The sequence below is a fragment of the Poecilia latipinna genome, unplaced genomic scaffold (assembly GCF_001443285.1).
Source record: "Poecilia latipinna isolate Pla-1442-1.1 unplaced genomic scaffold, P_latipinna-1.0 Scaffold1343, whole genome shotgun sequence".
NCBI lineage: Eukaryota > Metazoa > Chordata > Actinopteri > Cyprinodontiformes > Poeciliidae > Poecilia > Poecilia latipinna.
Window position 1 is genome coordinate 96047 of NW_015113959.1, and position 21021 is coordinate 117067.

General features: G+C 38.8%; 3 protein-coding genes across 5 annotated transcripts in view; 2 read left to right on the plus strand and 1 right to left on the minus strand.

Annotated features, from left to right (window-relative positions):
* Nucleotides 1-5569, minus strand: part of larp1 (La ribonucleoprotein 1, translational regulator) — a 58005-nt gene extending 52436 nt beyond the window's left edge. For both annotated transcript variants that reach the window (XM_015055919.1, XM_015055918.1), the window contains exon 1: nt 5105-5569. In XM_015055919.1, the coding sequence (XP_014911405.1) occupies nt 5105-5477 (373 nt within the window). In that variant the 5' untranslated portion in view covers nt 5478-5569. The remainder of the gene's footprint in view (nt 1-5104) is intronic.
* Nucleotides 5570-7880: 2311 nt separating this feature from the next.
* hnrnph3 (heterogeneous nuclear ribonucleoprotein H3 (2H9)) lies at nt 7881-18094 on the plus strand. 2 transcript variants are annotated; one of them, XM_015055928.1, is made up of 11 exons: nt 7881-7976; nt 9117-9209; nt 9609-9764; nt 9991-10131; nt 11965-12103; nt 13698-13891; nt 15109-15204; nt 15436-15551; nt 15795-15930; nt 16486-16542; nt 17076-18094. In XM_015055928.1, exons 2-11 carry the CDS (start codon nt 9122-9124, stop codon nt 17153-17155), a joined length of 1203 nt encoding a protein of 400 aa, XP_014911414.1. In that variant the 5' UTR covers nt 7881-7976; nt 9117-9121; the 3' UTR covers nt 17156-18094. The 2 variants fall into 2 exon arrangements, with proteins under 2 accessions (XP_014911414.1, XP_014911415.1); XM_015055929.1 differs by having other exon boundaries at nt 7890-7976; nt 9121-9209.
* Nucleotides 18095-19747: 1653 nt separating this feature from the next.
* Nucleotides 19748-21021, plus strand: part of LOC106961861 (transcription factor Adf-1-like) — a 9606-nt gene continuing 8332 nt past the window's right edge. The window contains exon 1 of the mRNA XM_015055927.1: nt 19748-20154. Within this exon, the coding sequence (XP_014911413.1) occupies nt 19807-20154 (348 nt within the window). The 5' untranslated portion in view covers nt 19748-19806. The remainder of the gene's footprint in view (nt 20155-21021) is intronic.

Sequence of the window (21021 nt, forward strand, 5' to 3'; positions counted from 1 at the left end):
GTTAGCCTGTTTACCGCAGAGTGGGAGCGTCGGGAAGAGCTGGTCCAAGCAGCATCAGGATCTGGGATCCCGCCGTCATGCTAATCCGGGTGAGTGTTTGTAGCTGTGCGTTGCTTTACCTGCTATCTGATCCTCCATATGTCTTCTTTACTGCAGTGATCCTCGATTTAGCCAAACTCCGTCAAGTATCTCATTGTTTTTATGTCGTATTAGCTTCGTTGTGTTGATGCATTTTGACCTGCTTCAATTTTCCGCAGCAACACGCAGCAAACTTCCCCATTCACTCAGTGCGTTATATTTGCACATCGCTTAGGATTTGTTGTTGCGCGTTTGCGCAGAGTGAAGGAAAGAGGAGACCAGCTGCACAGGCAGGTTGAAAACGAGATGATCGGTATCGGCAACAAGAGCCAATGATCGCCGATCACCGATCATACACTTTTTCACGAAAATCGGCCCGATTATGATCGGTGACCGGCCCGATTATGATCGGTGACCGATCGATCGGCACACCTCTAGTAGTTAGCGTCCCGTTTTCTTTCCTGGTCCAGAATTGGGCCTTACAGCAGCCAACATTCAGGTTTACTGGCAGAAAACTAAAGCTCTGGAAAGCCGACAGCGGGCCGAGCGAGTGTCTGCATCTCACCTGGAAACTCTGCAGCTCTTTTGTTCTGACGGCGAGCCAGACACACGGCTCGGCTCTGATCCTGGATACGCGCCACGGCCCCAAAGCTGCTAAAAACACCAATAGACACGTTCAGCAGCAACGCAACCAAACCTGCAGCGGGCTCACACAAAGCCCGCAGACCTGGCCGGGTCCGGGATCAGACAACCCTGGGAGGCAACAACCAGCTCCCTGGAATCCGTCAACCCCACGGAAACCGTAATCCATGGAAACCCTCAACTTCAAATTCAGCGAACTCTGAAGCAATGGATGTAAAATAAGCAAAGCATCAATCGATAAATTAAAATTAGCTCAATATTTTCCATTTAGACAATCATTAACCAGTTTCTTCCTTTTAATATAGCTAAAAACACTTTTGACACAAAGTTCCAGCTAGTTAGTATGCACTTTATTTATTTTACAAAAATCCAAACTGGTACTTCAGTTTTCATTTAAAATATTTAAAATGCAACTTTGGTTACAAAAACTTGATGTTCTTTTGCTTATTTCAAATGTCTTCCAGTCCCAGTGTAGGGCAGAAAAGATTAATCGTGTTTAATCATTTAGTCAACTCATTTAGCAAACGGTTAATCGATAACTGAGGCACTTAGACACAGAAGGCATTTTTATTTTAGTGTTAAGTAGATTGTATTCTCATTGTTTTAATGTTGCATGTTGTTGATGCATGTAATGAAACAAGCTAAAGAGATTTATTGTATAAATAAAAAATGAACAATAAAAAATACTGGATCAAGAAACATTATTTAAAGCTGTACAAAAACATTTAGATTGTACATTTAAGGTGAAAACACCTTTGTCTTTTTATTTTATTACATTTTATTTTAGTGGCATAATTCAGATTTGCTAACGGAATGCTACTGTATTGTATTTCAGACAATAAAATTTTTATTTGCTTGATTAAAACATTAATTATTTATTTGCACTGTTTTATGTATTTCTAATTCTGTACAAAAATGACTAAGTGGTTAAAAATCTGCAGAATCTGCCATTTTTTAACCAATTACCGTATTTTCCGGACTATAAGGCACCTAAAAGCCTTAAATTTTCTCAAAAATCAGCAGTGCGCCTTATAATCCGTTGCGCCTTATATGTGCACTGAATTCCAAAATCTGTCCCTGACACAGAGAAGTAAAGTGTACAGTTCGGACGGCAGCAGCGATAAACCAATCAGGGATTGTTGTCCGAGTTCTGCAGCATAGCCTCGGTAAAAACCAGATCGGTTTTTCCACGCATCACCGTCCCTGTTCATCTGCGACTCCATGCGCGCCCGTCTCACTGCTACTGTGGAAAAGGAAGCGAAGCAAACTGATTCGGAGTTTGCCGTCATTCCGGGAGGATTAACAGAAGAACTCCCACCGCTGGACATCGGTGTAAACAGGCCGTTCAAACAGAAGTTGGGAGCGGCGTGGGAGCGATGGACGACAGACTGAACACAGTTTACTGAGACGGGAGGCGGCGCCGGGCGAGTTACGCCTCCATGTGTGGATGGATGGTGGATGCCTGGGCTGATGCATCGGCCTTAACTGTCTGAGCTTCACTAAAGCTGCATCGCTGCTGAACAGCCACCTGGAAACGAGTCCGACTCCGATGATGATGAGAGGGAACCTGGCATGTTTGATGGCGAAACATGCTGTTCAACTCAGATAAGAAGAGGAGGACTTTGATGGATTTGTGGAAGAAGAATAAAAAATAACGTGAGTGTATTGTTACACAGTCGAATAAAGTTCAACTAACCTTACTGTTTTGTTTTCGTTACCTTTTTTTTTTTTTGACTGTAAGTTTTAGCATGCCCCTTACATTCCTTATGTATGGATTAAATACAGAAATGGACGCCGTAATTGAGAGTGCGCCTTATAATCCAGTGTGTCTTATGGTCCAGAAAATACGGTAATTAATCAATCGTCAGAATAATCAATATCTGAATTGATTACTAAAGTAATTGTAAATTGTGGCTCTATTTCAGTTTTAAATATGTACTTGCATTAGTATGCCATTATTATTATTGTTTTAGTTGACAAGGGTGTCAAAGTGACAGTGTTATAATTTATCACAATAATTTTCATCCAGTAATATTTGTTAGGGACAGGCCTGATCATGATTTCATCGCCGCTCCATCACAGATACGAACAAATTATTCCACATCAGTCTGAGGCTGAAAACGTTTCACTGGCTTTAAGATTTCTTCTGGGATTTTTCTGTCACACTTCAATATTTGAGATGAAGTTGATTTGAAAATCAAAGATAACTTGAATAAATCTAAAATATTCATTTAAAATGAAGATTGAATTTATAAAAAGCAGAAAAAAGCTCTCCAAACCAAGCTGGATATTTATTCTACGTGAAAGTTTGAAGGCCAACACCAGTGTGGATTATAAAATAAAACAAAAAGGCCAATCTCACATTTGACAATAAAAACCCATTTTGATGACCTTCAGCACTTCTGGATCTGATTAGAAGCTGAGCGTCCAAAACAAATGCAGCCATTCATAATTAAAACCAAACATGGTGGTGGAGTGATTGACTGCTTAAGAACCAATCCACGGTAACCACTTCTGAACAGCTCAAAAAGAAAATTCATAATAAATAGATGAAGGTTTTGGAGTAGCCTAGTCAAAGTTCAGACCTTAATCCAACTGAGATGCTTCGGCAGGACAGTTTACAGGCAGTTTTTAAATAAAAAAAACTCTCAATATGGCTGAATTAAAACAATTTAGAACAGGAAAGTGAACCTTAATTTCTCATCACTAATACATGATGGCGTTTGTTGCCCCCAAAGGTGAAACAAGGGGGCTATTACTTGTCTCTTATTCCATAAGACCCATTTGGTTTGGATACTTCCTTCTCCATTATAAACACTAATCCCCATCTGAAACTGCTCTTTAAATTTACTGATTAAATTTAGCTTGATCCAAAACATTACACCAAAATTAGGATCAATCTGCAGGAGTGAAAACGATTCAACCACACGGCAATGTTGGGTCTCACATTTTAAAATACAATGGTATTATTAATTTTCATCCTATCTCCATGACTTTTTCATTGTTTTAATGTATCTTCCAATAGAAGACCATTTGTTGAGAAATATGACTGTTCAAACCAATGCTAATGTTCCACTCGCTACTAAATAAAACAACTTGGAATGTAAAATAATAAACTAGATATTTAATTAAAATACTGCAATTTTAATATTTTGTATTCCAAACTAAAGCACTTTTTAAACGTTGAGAGATATAAATTGGACTCCTATCACATGTTAGAACCTGCAGTGATGATTAGCTTCAGAGCTACATGCCAACAGCAGCTAGCTAGGGCGAACAGTCATGCGGAAGCTTTCCTGGCTCCGACAGCAAACACAATACAAGACAACCGGCTCCCTGGTGGCCAGTGACCCGGGCCTGGACACCCTGGAAGCCCTGAGCTGACATTTATCCGCAAAAATACCGCAGACAGGCTGCTAACCTAGCCAACTAGCCTTCTAGCCGCCATGCTTTTTCTCTCGGGGAACACGTGGAGAGAACACGTGACGTCTCATAACAAACCTGCTCCTTTTTAGCGATTTAACGAGCAGACGCTTGCTTTCATGGTGGCCAACGTTTCTCGATGGAGAACCCGAGTGGACGTGGGCAGGAACCACGGCAGAGCCGGGCTAATGGGGTGGGCTCGGCAGACTGACTAGGCCCCAAGGGGAGTGTGTGCTATTGTTAGCCCCGGCTAAGCTGCTACACAGCCAGCCACAGCCCGGCTTTTATTCCGCTGTATTGATGCAGAGACTGGCATAATGTTCGGCGTGGCTGGCCGACCCAAAAGACAAATATGTAAACAAAAACAAAGACTGCTTTAAAGGTTTGACAAGTCCACAGAATGCGTCTGAACAGACTGCAAAACATGGTGTGAAAGAAAGTTTGCAACCAGACTGCAGTGATGACACTGCAAAAAAAGAGAAACAGCTAAAAATAAATATTTTTTTTATAATTATGGATCAAAGTGAAGCCAGTTTTTCTAACGACACAACAAGACAAAAAGACAGTTTTAGAGCCAAACCACTAAATTATAGGTCTGAGATGTGATTAAGAGCGTAAATCACGCAGAACCCAAGCAGAACCATCTGTGTACATGAGCATGAACGGATCGAGCATTTTAAGTGTTTTAAAGGGTGTGCCCACTTGGAGCAGAGACACCCATGATCCCTAAGAATAGCCTGCACCATACGGAGGGGGCTGACTCCAAATATAACCAGCCTGACAGCTCCGTTTGTCCCCACTTTTAGGTGATTTTCTAAATGCTAAAGCAGCCGCAGCAGAGCGGTGCCAGACCGCTGCTGGAGCACTGACAGGCCGGTACCGGAGCGGTGCCAGGCCGGTGCTGGAGCGCTGACAGGCCGGTACCGGAGCGGTGCCAGGCCGGTGCTAGAGCGGTACCTACCGGCGTGTGGCTGTCCGTTCACGCTGACCACGGTCACCGCGTTCATTTTCCTGGTCCACGGGTTCACCTTGGGCGGGGGAGCGTCCGTAAACTCCTTCCTGCCTTTAACCCCTTCCTCTCCCGGCTTGTCCTCGCTGTCACAGCCGTCCTCCTGGAACTCCGCCGCCCGTGTGGAGGTCTGCTCCTCGCCGCCGGTGGTCCCTCCCAACTCGGCGCTGCTGTCGGCGGCACCTTGCTGCCGCTTGGCCCGCTGCTGCTCCTCCTCTTCCTCCTCCTCTCCCACTTCTACCGGCTCGCCGCGGATCACTTTCCCGTGCTCCTCCGCCTTGGCGAGCGGGTTGCCGGGTAGGAGGGCCTCCACCTGAGTGGCCATTTCCCCTCCGCCGTCTTTCTTTCCCCCCTTCTCAGGATTTAACGGCCCCTTCCTTCCCCCCCACACTCTCTCTCTCTCTTACTAGTCCGAATCCGCCTTCAATTTCGGGGAAGTGTGAAGTTGCTCCGCGGGGTCTGCCGCTCCCCTGTCGCTCCGAGAGCCAAGACGCTTCGGCCCGGGATGCAGAGCGGTCAACACCGAGAAAAAACACGGGGGAAACCGTGAAGAAACGCGCCCGACGGCCTCTCAGGATTTCAACCTTATCAGCTCCACCAGCAGCAATATGGATGATCCCCACCACGCGACAGACGGGTGCGCGCACGTACGGTGTAGATGAGGAGTAGCAGCCACGTAAACGTCGGGAGCGCGTTCGAGGGTTCAGGTCGGGATGGTGCATTCAGGGGATGTCTGAAACAAAATGTTGCAGAATTACAAACCTTTGGAAACACATTTCCACCACTGTGATGAAATAAAAAAGTTTCGTCGTATAAGAAAAAATAAAACAATAAAGTCATAAAATTACGATAATAAATTCATAATATTACTAGAATAAAGTCGAAATAATATGAGGATAAAGTCATAATATTAAACCTTTATTCTCAAAATATTATGATTTTAGTATGAGGTTAAAGACCATAGTATTTTGAGAATAACGTGAAAATATAACATAATTAAAGTCATAATATTTTGCCTTTATTTCTGTAATATTATGACTTATTCATAAAAGCAGAAAAAAGCTTATATTCATTTTTTTGGATCCTATGGTCCTTGAGGGATATTTTTAATTTACGTCTTTGTAGACAATATTAAAAATACATGAAAAGATCCAAATAAATAATTAAATTAAATTCCTATAAACATTTTATTGTCTAAAATGCAAAACTACAGTATTAGTAAATCTGAACTGGGTGAAGCTAATGCCACTTGAGGAGTTTTGGCTAAAACATATTTAGAGACAAATGTGTTTNCGATCATGCACTTTTTCACGGAAATCGGCCCGATTATGATCGGTGACCGATCGATCGACACACCTCTAATGCACACTTAGAAAAATGTTGCAAGTATTATTAAGACTTCAGGGCAAGTGGTTGTGCTGCATGTTTTCAGTTTGATCACGCAACACCTGTAACCTGAATCAACAATAACGCACTTTTTCTGTTTAATCACGTCCCAGTCAGGCCTGTTAGCATTTCGTGTTTTCTCAAGTTGTTTATAAGTAATAAAGCTGTAAAAAGAATATATAACACTTCAACACAAATAAAACTCACATGCAGAAGCGGACAGACAGCCGCGGGGTTTCCTTTGAACGGTAGGTTTGTGAAGGCATCCAGCATAAACACGGGAATCTCCATTACGTCCAGGCCTGAAACTGGAGCAGTGGGGACGGTGGTGGTGTTTCAGTGGGCTCGCTGCTGTCCGTGGACTTTGAGCCTCTGTTTGGTTTGCAGACTGCAGTCACCAGCGACTCCCCTGCCACGGCTGCAGTTTTATTGGTTCACCGCAGTCTGGACCGGGATTATGGCCAGATTTTTTTCTCTATTTATTGGTTTAACCTAAAAAAAAAAATGTTGAACTAAAGTGAATGTCAAGTCAAGTGTTAGTTTTAAACTCCAAAATACAACAGCAACAATAACGGAAAAGATACATTTAAAACAAAGAGATGATAACATAAAGTTTCTTTATTTGAATGAAATTTCCATTCATTTCCGAAAATTTTTAATTATATTTTCTAACATATGTTTTATTTGAAAAGCAAATGTGTATCTGGTGCCTCAAAGTGCAACACATACAGAAACAAGAATAAACAAAAAACCAAAGCTATCACAAGTAGAAGTATAGCTGTAAATATATCTGACAAAAATTTACAAAAAAGGTATAAATAAAATGCCAAATGGTCTGACACAAAATATTTAAAAAGTCAAGAGTATTTATTGTTAAAAACCAAAGGAACAAATGTTTTTGACGTTCTACATTAAAAATTAAAATAGAAATGTAACAGGTGGCACTACAAGGCGTAAGAAAAACAATATGTCCCAGAGTGGTTTGTTGTATAAAAATACTTTGGCCACAATTTTCAACTAATCATGGTTTTGAAAGACCCATATTCAGGAGGCACTAAAGAAGTAGTTTACGTGATGTACCATGAAAATACCAAAGAGCAGAACTTGAGATACACACAAACAGGATCAAAATCAAAGAACCAGATTACCAGAAATATTTAATGGCTTCCAGTCAGCTCTGCTGAGCATTACCTCGGTGCCTTCAACAAGGAAATAAGCTATAGATAAATAAAAAAATATGCACGTTTTCTCATATTAAAAAACACAAATGTTTTCGAAAAAAACATTTTCTTTTTGTTCCTGTTAATCTGCTGTCAGCACACCAGGCCACTAGGGGCGGTATTGTCCCCGGCAGTTACTGTGCCGTTTTCTACATGAGGAAGAACCAACCTGAGCGCGTTTCCTGATAGTGAAACCTTTGGAGCTGGAAAACACCGGGGTAAAAAAAAAAAAGATCTTGCAAAATAATTTCTGTTTATAAACTATTTTTATTTGAAAAAATAGCACATTTTTCTGTAAATTCATGTTGATTCTTGGCTATAGTTTGCTATATTCTGGCTGGCGGACCACTTAGGCTCGTTGGTTTGACCGCTGTTTCTGTCCTGCCGTTGGCCTGCTATAATGGCTTCAACGGTAAAACTAGCATTAGCTCGTTAGCTCGAAAGAGGAAATACGTTTGCTTAAGTGTTACATAACTTACTTTATAGGCACACTGTTGCTGCAATTTTACCTTATTAACAGATAGTTAAGTTTTTGTGGGCACAGACACGGCGGCGTTATGAAGGATTTTAAAGGCGATCTGTGGTTTATGACACGACGTTAGATGAACGCCTAGCTGCGTGGAAATATGAAGCTATTTTTTCCTGCTGTAATTGTGGCTTGTAAAATTAAACACGTGTTTAAAACAGTGTATATTTTTAACTTTACCACTGGTTAAGCTTCCAGCACAAGTGCATTTGGTAAAATATATATTTTTTATCTTTAATTTTAACATCATGCTAGAACTAAAGAGTACAATCGATATTTTTGCCATTGACTACCATTTAAAATGCATTTTTATTACACACGAATTAAATTAACTTTAGCTTTTTGGGTATCTAAAATTTATTTTATTTTTGGCTGAAACAGGTATTGAAAGACTTAGAAAAAATACTAATTTATAAATATTTACGTATGATAAGAAAATAAGTTTTAAAGGCAGTAATAGAAACTATGGAGAAATATGCTGATACATGATATGTCTTTGTAAGTCTAAAATATCTATTTTTAATGAGCATTTTTTTCATCACAAAAAAATATTTTGTAAATGTTTATTGCATAGTACCTTTGTGCACTTGTTTGATTAAATAAGTTCTTCATTCAGCCTAAAGTTTGTATGCAAATTGACTATATTAACTTTGTTATCAACAGAGATTCTGAAAACTTTAACCTACAAAAGTAAATAAAAACAGTTTTTAAAGGACAGGACAAGTCAGTAGCAGTGCAGTCACAAATCAAGTTACTTGAACAGAAGTCACACGCTCGCTGACAGTAACATGACGTGTAAGAACACAGTAATCAAATATCTTTTTCTTGGCAGAAAGGATGTCTTCGAGTGACGATGGGTATGTGGTCCGAATCAGAGGACTTCCCTGGAACTGCTCACGGGACGAAGTGGCCAGTTTCTTCTCTGGTGAGAATAAACGCACATCAGCTGAAGTCGACCAATAACGTTATGAGTTCTGTTCGTCACAATTAACAATTGTGTGTTCCAGAATATACGGTGTATTAAAATGACTCCATTTTTGCCTAAATTTGTATCTCCATTTCTCCTTGCGTTTGTTTCAGTTGTCTAGCTGTAAACAAACCACTTTTACCCATTTACTTAAACCGTTGCGTATCCGATTATTTCTTTTAGCAGTTGGGTGTTTTTGTGAACAGTGTTGATAAGTTGTAATACAAATTATTCTCATTCTGTTCAGTCAGCATTAGACAATTTTGTTTCATTTTATGAATAACTTTGTTGAAATGTAATCAGCTGCAGTGACTTTTTACTAAATTTGTTCTCCGACATGACGATCCATTCCTGCAGACTGTGACATCGTGGGCGGCGTGAGTGGAGTGTGTCTGACCTACACTAAAGAGGGCCGATCCACCGGTGAGGCATTTATTGAGCTGAAAACAGCTGACGATTACAAGAATGCTCTTGCCAAGGATCGTAAATACATGGGACACAGATACGTGGAAGGTAAGTGTTGGATTTGTGATTTCCTGCAACGGTCTTTATTCAAAAATGATTGCTTTGCTGTTCATGTGGTGATTATGCTGTTTCCCATTCCCCCTGTTTACTGCAGAGGTTTACGTTTCATTGTATAATTGTGTGAATATAGTCTCTTTGTTTGATATTTAAAAGCCTCTTTCTTTTATAGCTTGTGTTATGTTCATATTTCCGTGTGTTCATGTGTTTAAAACAGTGTTTAAGTCAAAACATAGTGAAATGGAATGGGTGCTGAGACGTAGCGGCCCTCCTCCTGACAGCTGCAATGGCTGCATGCTAAAATTAAGAGGACTCCCCTTTGGATGTAGCAAGGAGGAGATTGTCCAGTTCTTTTCAGGTACACAAATGTTAAAGTGTTTCTGTAGCTTTTATTATAAAATCTTGTTCATTGCATCTTGGTAGAAGAAAATGTGTTTACATTTGAAGTTACTGTGTTATTGATAGTGTTGGTTATGTGCTTAAAGGTTATTAAAATCTGCAGCATGTAAGCACAACGCGAGCTTTCACTCGTTGGTTGCTAATATGGCCATAATAATTCAGTTTAATTATGTAGCACTAATTCACAACAAATGTAATCTAAAGACACTTTACTACACAAATAGATTTTCATTTCCCAACTTCCTACAGTCGAATTTGATGTTTGATTCAAATCTAATTTCATCATTTAGGAACCAAGTTGAATTTATATTCATACATTGTAGCGTGCAAAAAAGTAAATCGTAGTGCAAAGAGGAATGAGAAATAGTTTAAATTCAAATGAATATTATAAATAAGGTCTTTTTTTTTGTTAGTTTTCTCTTGAGCATGAGTTCCTCCATAATTCCTCAATTTAGGATTTTGACTGTAAAGTGGAGATTCAAGACAAAAACAAAACGATTCTAACAAAAACTAGTGACGTCTGAACTGTGAGTCTCCATAAAAACTCCAAATATTGCAAAAAGTGATTTAATCGAACCTTATGATCCAAACGCTGATTTTTTTGTTGTTGTTGCTACATATATTATGAGCTTATTTATTTATGTTTCTGTCACTGATATTTTACCTTTTAAAAAAGTTTACTTGTATGAGCTGGGATGGTTTGGCGTAAGACTGCCCAATAAATTGATTATTGTCAGGTCGTATCAGTGTTGTAGTTATTATATATCAGATGATAGCTGACATATTAATGGAGCAGGAAGAGCACCGTCACCTAGGACTAACCTCACTTTACCAAATCAACATTACCTGAGTGACGTGGCTCCCCCACCTTCTTCAAATCAGACTAATGTGGTGTCAGACGTTTGTGCAGCAAATATTCTTGTTTCTGTCACGATGACAAGTTTTGCTGGACGATAAATTGTTCCAGAAGTTATTGTGATGAATGATAATATTGTTGTCTTGAGACCATTTTTAAGTGAAATTATGTTAATGGTGAAATAATAATGCAAGAACACATTCTAAAAGATTCTAATGAACATTTAACACTGGAACTGGAAGACTTTTTAAATGTCCAACATAAATTAACAAAACAACAAAGAAAATAAACTTTGAAGTCTTTGTCAACAACATTGTCTTTTATAATAAGGCTAATTGAGGCAAAAGCCCCAAGCTGAAGACTTTTATCAACCAGTTTTTGGTAGAAAGAGTAAAAAAAGAGCTAAACGATAAATCATGCCACTAGAAATTGAGTTTGTTTTAATTTATCATGGGATTAATTGATTTATTGATTATTGTGGCAGGCTTATCTGTGCCGCTATCAATTTAAAGATATTAAGAAATATTTAATTAATATCTTCAAAGCTAAAGCAGCACAAAAGGAAATTTTTGCTGCACAAACGCTTGTCACCATTTTTGTCTGGTGTGAAGAAGGTGGGCGGCGGCGGGGGGAGCAACTTCACTCAGGTATAAAAATCTGGGGAACAAAGGACAGCAGACTGTGGCCATCTGCACTTTGGGTCCAGCTAATTTAGTGATGTCATTTCCCTGTTTAACCCTCACAGCTGGGGACATGTAACTATAAACTCAGGATCCTGAAATTTCAATGTTTGTGACGTTTTACAAGATGCTACTGATGATGATGATCAATGATGACACTAATCGTAAACGCTCCACTCATGCAGTGGGTGTTGTTCTCAACTCTTCCTACCAGTCTACCTACCGACCTATGTATTTATGTGTGCTTGGGTTGAAGGGTTCAGAATCGTGCCAAATGGGATAACTCTGCCAGTGGACTACCAGGGGAGGAGCACAGGGGAAGCCTTCGTGCAGTTTGCCTCAAAGGAGATAGCAGAAAAGGCTCTGGGGAAACACAAGGAAAGAATAGGGCACAGGTGGGACAGACGGGAGAGGGACGGGCTGGACTGGGATGGGTTTCTATGATCATTGTAGAATAACTGTGGTGTTGCTTAGATGGGCTGAGCAGTGGGTGAATGTGTGGGTTCGTGGGCTAAAACATTTCTGGAGAAAAAGGGGGAACTTGGTGATTTAATTGGGCGGGTTGTGTAATTCCAAAAATATTAATGAAATGGTTTTAAGGGTTTTTTCTGTTAAGCACATTTTGAAGCTGCTGTTATACATTAACCTTGTGAGACTGCGACATCTGGAGATGTTAGGTAATTTACCAGAAGTTGACTTGCATGCAGAAGTATTCACACCCCTGAACATTTTCATAATCTGAACTAAAAATGTGGAGGTGTGTGGGATGAACCAACACATAGTAGCACGCAAAAAGTGAAATATTATGGGTTTTTTTTAATTCAATTAGCAAAACAATGATTATACATTCTGGTAGGCCTGTACCAGATTTTACTGGACGATAAATTGTCCCAGACGTTATTGTGATAAACGATGATATTGTTGTTTTGAGACCATTTTCAAGCAATATAATGGTAAAGGGATAATAACACAGAAACACATTCTCCAAGATCAAAAAACTTTACATTTTTAATGAACATTTAAGACTGGAACTAAATAAACAAACAGAAACAGTTTTTGTAAACAATTGGCCTTCAAAATAAAGTTTGGTTGAGACCAAAACACCAAACTAAAGACTTTTATTATCCAGTTTTTGGTAGAAGAAGAGAAAAACGACGCAGATTAAATTTGTTGAGCTCCTTTTAGTTTATCATACGATTAATTGATTTATTGTTTATTGTGACAGGCTTATATTCTGGTACCTAAAACCCAGAGCAACCAGTAGCCCAACTCAAACTGGCCAGGAGAACAGAGATATGATAAAAGCATCCAAGAGACTCATCATAAGAAGTGAATGGGACCAATTTAAACATTTTGGTTTGCATACAAATTGAAATGCTGCACATCAGCCTCAACACACTGTCCAGAGGGTTGGTCTTTACTTATATTTAGTGTAATTTTGAAAGACAACCAGCCAAAAACAGGCTAATTTTCTTCCCCTGATCACAGTGTTAAAACGGTCCAGTCAAAGTACACATAGACCTGTCTAAGAGTCTTTGGCGGAGGTTTGAAAATTAGACTTCCTACATTCTGTCCATCCATCCTGATGGAAGAATTTTTGCAGACCATCAATCATTTCACTTCCACTTCACAGTTGTGTACCATTTTGTGTTGGTTTTATAGAAGAAAATCCAGATTTAATACTTGGAGGCAGTAAAAGTATAGAAATGGAAAATGTTTGGAGGGTGTGAATAGTTTTGCCAGTGTTGGTTTAGGACCATCAGAGCATCTCAGTGATGCTCAGGCAGCAGAAAGTCAAAGCTAGACCTAAACACCTTGTATGGATTAAGCCGTACGCATCAGTGGTGAGGTAGAAATCTAGAACAGGAAAATGCCCAGATTATGTTTCTATGGCTGTAAGTTTCTGTTTTCATTGTCTGTCTGTGTCGTTTCTGCACGGTAAGCCTCTCACCTTCCTCCCCGTTGTCCCCCGGGCCTCTCGTGTTGCAGGTACATAGAAATCTTTAAGAGCAGCCGCTGGGAGATCAAAGCGCACTATGACCTCCCCCGGCGGGGAACGTCAACCCAGAGGCCCGGGCCCTATGACAGGCCGGTCATAGCGGCGCCCCGGGGGAGCCTGTACGGGCCCGGACGCAGCGTGGGTCTACTGGACAACATGAGGAGCGGAGGCGGCTACGGAGGAGGTAAGCCTTGATTCGATTTATTTATTTCAAACAGGTTTTTAAAAACAAGAGAACGAGCAGAGAAAAAACATGCATTCATAAACAAGAACAGAATAATTAGTTTACCACGACTTTTCTGTTTGAAAGGAGTAGGAAGAAATGAACGCTTATTTAATCCTACCCTTTATCTCAGTTTAATGAAATACTTCACTTGCTGGCTCAATAATGGTCAAACATTTGTCTGTTCAGTATCCTGGCCTGAAGAGCCAACAGATCAGTTAGTTTATAACCGGAAATGAGCAGCAGCAATGACAACAGTAACAACCTGACATTCAGCTGCAGTTCCCCGTAATGTGCAGTAAAAACTAAGAGTCCACTGCAAACCTCCTGGTTCCTAATTTCTGAACCGAGTTAAACATTAATGTCGTTGTTACTAAATGAACATGAACTTGTTTTCTTTGCATTATCTGAGGTCTGAAAGCTCTGCATCTTCTTTGTTATTCTGACCGTTTCTCATTTTCTGCAAGTAAATATTAAATTTTTGCTTTGAGTTTCAGAGACATGCTGTCAGTAGTTCATAGAATAAAAGAACAAAGTTCATTTTACTCCAACATGGACCTATGCAAAGTAAAATCAAAGAAACTGATCATTTTAAGTGGCCTCTGAATTTTTTCCAGGGCTGTGTATGTGTGTCATTAAGGGAGCAGCGATTGCAGTTTTCTCTGATTACTGATCTTTAAAAAGCCTAACCTGTGCAGAGAAGAGCTGGTCTGTCAGATAAAACCTCCAACAGGACAGCAGAGTTCAGCTCCGGTAGAAAAGATCCACTGATCTCCAAACATTAAGAAAATTGGCTGATCAACACATCAGTGCATCTGTATGTGTTGTATATGAATATTTTTGTTTCATTTTTTTATTCCATTAAAATGAAGAATTTGTAAAAAAAAAAAAAAAGGCATAAAATGAAGAGGAGTGGATTATCCTTCTGCCTACTTTGTTTTCGTGTAGAGTTGATATACATTATCTAAATGTACATCAAATTATTTGAATTGTTTGAAATATGTAAACTATAACTAAACTAAAAATGCATTATTTGAGTTTCTTTATAAAGAGATGATTTACCAGCAGGTTTGTTCTGCCAGTGATTTTAATGTTTGAGTCAAGACAGTTTATTTTATTTTAGCTGAATTAAAGTGTTGTTATGTGTGTATTGTGTTTTCCGTTCGCTCTGCGTTCAGGTTACAGCAGCTTTGACAGCTACAACGGTCTGAGTGATTACAGTTACAGCGACGGGATGTTTGACGACCGGATGAGAGGAGACAGAGGAGGACGAGGTAAAGTTCTCCGATTCCTGATGAAAACATGAATAACTATGATTCAATCCAGCTAAACGGATCATTTGTTTCTAGAATAAATTAACATTTTAGATAACTACAGTTTTCTCGCATTTTTAAACACATTTTTTGAAAGTTATGCTGACTTATGTGAAGTTTTGTTCTTTTCTGAAAGCTACTTCAGTTTGTCTCACTTGGTAAATTTCTAACATTTTGTTTTTTGGTCTTTAGGAATTGGAGGCCACGGTTATAGTGGACAATCCGATAGCGGCTCAAGTTTCCACGGCGGCCATTTTGTTCACATGAGGGGTTTACCTTTTCGGGCCTCAGAGGGCGACGTTGCAAAAGTAAGAACACAATTGATGTGAGACTTTTTACAGAGAGTAACTAAGCACTGGAGTACCTGGTGTGGTAGTAATATAAGGTTTTCCTCCATTTTTATTCCCTGCAGTTGGTTTAATTTTCTTCTTTCTTGTAGTAGAATTAGAGCAACTGCATGTAGATGTAAACTTGGTAATAATCGTCCCTTTGCCTTCAGGAAATACTGCAGCAGAATCATAAAATGGAGCCCTGTTTTTTATTTTTCCCAGTTCTTCTCTCCTCTGAACCCGCTGAGGATCCACATCGACATGGCGCCGAACGGGAAGCCGACCGGAGAGGCAGACGTGGAGTTTCGCTCCCATGAAGATGCTGTGGCCGCCATGTCCAAAGACAAACACAACATGCGTACGTGTTTCTGTTTCTGTGCGACAGTTTGATGATACAGGAAATCATGGATACTGAAGTGATAAGAACCACATTCAAAAGGTTTTTCATCTCTCTGTAGCTTTCCTTTATGTTAAAATGAGACAAAACATAATGTATCTGAGAAACCTGAGAAATAAGAAAAAAAATAATCAGCACCTTGACATGGTTGAGACACAGATTCTTACTTAAAGTTTGTGATTTCTAAAAGGCTCCTAACATTTCCAGATTCAGCCATTTGGACCATTTTAAGCCCATGACAATGTTTAAAATATCTAGAAGGGCTAAATGTAACCTTCCTGTTATTTGTTGAAGCCTCACCCTGTGAGGTAGCAGCCTAAATCAAATCTTCTCTCAGTAACAACATCCACAATGAAGGGTTCTTGCTGGTGTTTTTTATGGTGTCTTTATTGAAACGTAATTGCTGATTACAGCCACCAGCTGATTTTACATGTTTATTTTCTGGTGAAGAGAGTCAGGAAGGCAACATTTATCATCAGGAGGTTGATCTTTAACACTTGGACGTTTTCTCCACAGAGCATCGCTACATTGAGCTCTTCCTCAACTCAACGGCTAATGGGGCAGGAGAGATGAGTGAGTTCTCATTCAGACGATCACAAATCACTTATGGACCCCCTGCATGTTATTGTTTATACCCTGAAATTTCACACCATTCTTTTACATGCCATGCATAGCCGCACTGCCGCGGTAGAACCGTTCTGTTCACTAATGATGATCTGTCAGAGTTGTGTGTTTAGGTCGCCTTTTTATTTTTTTAACTGAACTGAAACACAATGAATTCCACATCACATCTACATATTACGATCATCAAAGTCAAGCTAGCATAACTGAACTACCTCTCTTTCCCTCCATATTTTTGTCTTTAAACTTTTTCCTGACCTTGTTATCTAGTTGTCATTGTGTGGCAAAGCACTGTCACTTTTTCTTTTATATATCAGGCGTACATTTAAGATTTAGTGTGTTATATTGCTAATTTAGCAGCTAAAACCAATGCTAGTCATCGTTAGCCAGCAGCTGGCTGTGGCATATGACGTCACGCTGCTGGGCTCCACAGTCTGGAAACCTTCAGTTGACAAGCTACTGATATTTCTCCGCCGCCATTTCAGGCCGTGGGGGCGGCGGTTACTACGGCAGCTCAGGAGGAGGCGGAGGCTCCCGAAGCGGCGGGCTACGAGGCGTGTACTGATGTCGCCCGACTCTCTTCAGATCCACCCTGGAGTTTGTCTGCATCTCTCAAGACCAGTTTTACTACAGTATCACTTCTAAGCAGGAGAGCTGACAAGGAAGTCGCTTATCGACTTTCACAAACGACATCATTTAGTGCAGAGCCGTGACACAGATCCACCCCACATAGAAGTTCAGTCTGCAGCTCTGGTTTCACACTGTACCTAAAGATCTAAGATGAAGGACAAAACTTTCTCCCTTTGCTAAGATGTTAGCGCTTTAGTATCTGCTGAACATGTTTGTATTTGACGGTTTGTTCTTCTTACATTTTGTATGATATTTGGGTATTGTAATACAATTTATCACAAATATAAAAGGACGTACTTACAAAGTGCAATGAAAAGGTACATTTCAGTTTGTAATTTGACTTTGAAAACATTTACATTATTTTAGATTAGGAGCATTATACCAGTCATAACTAATAGAAACTAATTGCACTTAATGTTGTTTCGGTGCTGTGGGGAAAAATAATTCATCCCAAAGATTAGTGTTTTTTTGTTTGTTTTTTTAAATTCACGACAAAAATGCCACACTGCAGTGGGAAGACAGCGTAGTAAGGTCAAAGGTGATCAGCTGAAAACAATACGTTGTAAAGATGTTCTTTATATTTGATGTTTTTTAAAGGCTTTCTTTTTTATTCTAGTAAGAATACTTCCTTTGTTAGATCATCCTGACACTGATAAAAACAGATTTCAGATCAGCTTTCCTGGTTTGAAAGGTTTCAAAATTGTTTTTGTTTTTTATTAAATGTTTTCACAGTTCTTTACAGAATTTAAATCTTAAGTTGAATATGATGTTCACTCCTAATGAGTGGAAATGAAAGAAATTCTCTATATTTGAGCTGTAAGATAGCCTATGAAGCTGTTGTACATTTGCTTAATAAATTTTGTATTTAATTGTCTTCCTGAATTCGACCTCATGTGTCACTGAAGTGCAGCAGAAGCTCAACTAAACTGAATCTTTAATTCAGTCCTATCAGAAACCTTGTAGAAAAAATAGATTTACTAACAGGCAGGATTCAGAAAAAGCAGAAATATTAATAAGGCTGTAAATATTCCTGTTAAAACGGGGGATTGGTGAGGCCAATATTAGAAATAGAAATATGTTCACCTTTACTGAATATTCTACAGAATACAATATCCTTTTTTAAATTATTTTACCAATTCCCTGTTCTAAGACACATTATAAAAATATTTAAAGCGTTTATTTCTTGTTTTAAAGAAAAATTATTTTTTCAGAAAATTGGAATGTTAAGATAAATGAAAAAAGATATTTAATTTAAAATGTCAGACTTCTGAAAAGTAATTTGGTTGAGTTCTCTTTTGCATGAATTACTGCATCAACGCGGCGTGGCATGGAGGCTGTCTAGCCTGAGAAGCTTTGATAACAAATTGTTTATATGCTTTGTTTACCTGCAACTAAATTGCACAAATTCATAATTTCACTCAGCTAAAAGTAAAAAGCAGCTGTTGAAAGAATTACTCAAGAGTAAAAAGTCTATTCAAGTACTGAGTAACTGATTAAATTATCAATCATTTAATATTTCAGGATTACATAATCAGACGGACCAAAATATAAAGTTAAGTAGAAATTTTGGTATTTTAAAGAACAAAATTAAAATAATTAAAATAGAATCAGACAGAAAAGGTTTTTCAAAATCAGTTTCTATCAATAAAAACTTATGAAAACAAAATCTGTAGATGTGTCTGGTGGAGTTTTGGTTAAAACATGTTTGTTCTTCATTCAGTGGGTAAATTTTACTCAGGAGGAACTATTTTTATTTTTGTAAACAAATGACTCGAAAGTAAAAATTACAGCATAGTTAAAATACTTCTAGAAGTACTTATTTAAAAAATGTACTCAAGTAAAAGTAACTAGTTACGAACCAGCTCTGCAACAGATGGGTTCCACTTTCAACATTTGACGTCACTATGTGAAATAAAATAAATTTAATGTGTAGCGTTGGGTAGTAATTAGTTGCATTTACTCAGTTACATTTACTTGATTAACTTTTTTGAAAAAAATTACTTTTAGGAGCATTTTTACTACGCTGTACTTTTTACTTTTACTTCAGTAATTTTATTTTGAAGTACTTTGTACTCTTGAGTAAATTTTCTGGATTCTCTGCCCACTGAATGAAAAACAAAAATGTTTTAACCTAAAATTCACCAGAGACACACCTGATTTTACATATATATATATATATATATATATATATATATATATATATATATATATACTGCTCAAAAAAAATAAAGGGAACACTCAAATAACACATCCTAGATCTGAATGAATGAAATATTCTCATTGAATACTTTGTTCTGTACAAAGTTGAATGTGCTGACAACAAAATCACACAAAAATCATCAATGGAAATCAAATTTATTAACCAATGGAGGCCTGGATTTGGAGCCACACACAAAATTAAAGTGAAATGTTCCCTTTATTTTTTTTTTGAGCATTTTTTTTATATTGTGTAAAGCTTTGAATAAAGCCGCATTATCGAGTCTAGGTGTCGTTAAACCAAAGCACTTATTTTGAATTCGCTGAACTTCGTACTTCCGTCTGACGGTGAAGCTGGAGGTCGTCTCGTCCGAGCGAAAGGACGTCGCGATGAACGCAACCGAGGAGAAGCTGGCGGAGCTCGTGCGCGAACACCCGAACCTGTACGACCAGTCGCGCGGGGACTACCGGAACAGCGTGAAGGGGCACCTGGCGTGGAAAGAGATAGGCGCCGCGATGGGGAAGTCCGAGGAAGAAGTGAAGCTGCTGTGGAAAAACCTGCGCGACAAGTTCTGTAAAGCGAGGAAGCGGCTGGTGCGGAGACAGTTCCCCCAGCAGGACGAAAGCGACCTCCCGTGGGAGGTGCAGGTCCCGGGGCTGTTCAGCCAGATGGCCTGGCTCACCGCACACGTTAAACTACGGCCGGAGATCGGAGGGAGCGTGGGGGACCCACAGGAGGTGACGTCAATTCAGAGAGTTTTTCAGTTGGATTTCTGCTGGTGTTTAACTTTCACGCTGAGTGAGTTTTCAGATTCTTTTATCGGACATTGCAAACCGACATGGAAACACCTGATGGTAGACAGAGAAGATGGTTCTTCTGTTATCACGGCTGACAACATCCGCTTTGGTTCCTTCAAAACAAAAGCCCTTGTCAAGTTTCTGAATTAATCAGTAACTATTAGAAAATATTTGATAAAGGCACAATGAGCAATAACTCCGTTAGTCGCATGATAAATTAAAGTTAGGTCAATAATTTAATCGTTTTTTCTCTTACTACCAAAAACTGGATGATAAAAGTCTTCAGTCTGATCAACTGATCAACTTTTTATTAAGGATTTCATTTGTTGTTTCTTTTATTTCTGTTTATTTATTTTGTATATTTAAAATGTCTTCCAGTTCTAGTGCTAAATGTTTATTAGAATTTAAGACTTATTGATATTTGAGAATGTGTTCTTGCTTTATTATACCACTGTACCACTATTACGTGAAAATAGTCTGGTTCACAAAAGAAAAAAAGTTCTTAAAGTATTAACGTTTCACTTAAAATAAAAATCTAGATTAATAATAATGATAGTAATAACCGTATAATAATAATATATTGCATATTACTGTAACAGAAAATACTGTGCTGTTATTAGAAATAAAAATAGGACTTGTGATCCGAGGGTTATGTAACTGAGTCGGATCACTTTTCCAAAAAAGTACATAATATATTGAACATTGAAAAATACACTATTTACAATACAGCACATCAGTGCAGAGAAACAACTGTGCAATAAATAGTATAACNTTTAAGAATATTCAAGAAAAAATANGGTGCATACT

Coding starts and splice junctions, on each gene's coding strand:
- hnrnph3 (XM_015055928.1), top strand. CDS start 9,122: ATGTCTTCGAGTGACGATGGGTATGTGGTCCGAATCAGAGGACTTCCC. Junction 9,765..9,990: donor GGGACACAGATACGTGGAAG/GTAAGTGTTGGA, acceptor TGTTTAAAACAG/TGTTTAAGTCAAAACATAGT. Junction 15,931..16,485: donor CAAAGACAAACACAACATGC/GTACGTGTTTCT, acceptor TTTTCTCCACAG/AGCATCGCTACATTGAGCTC.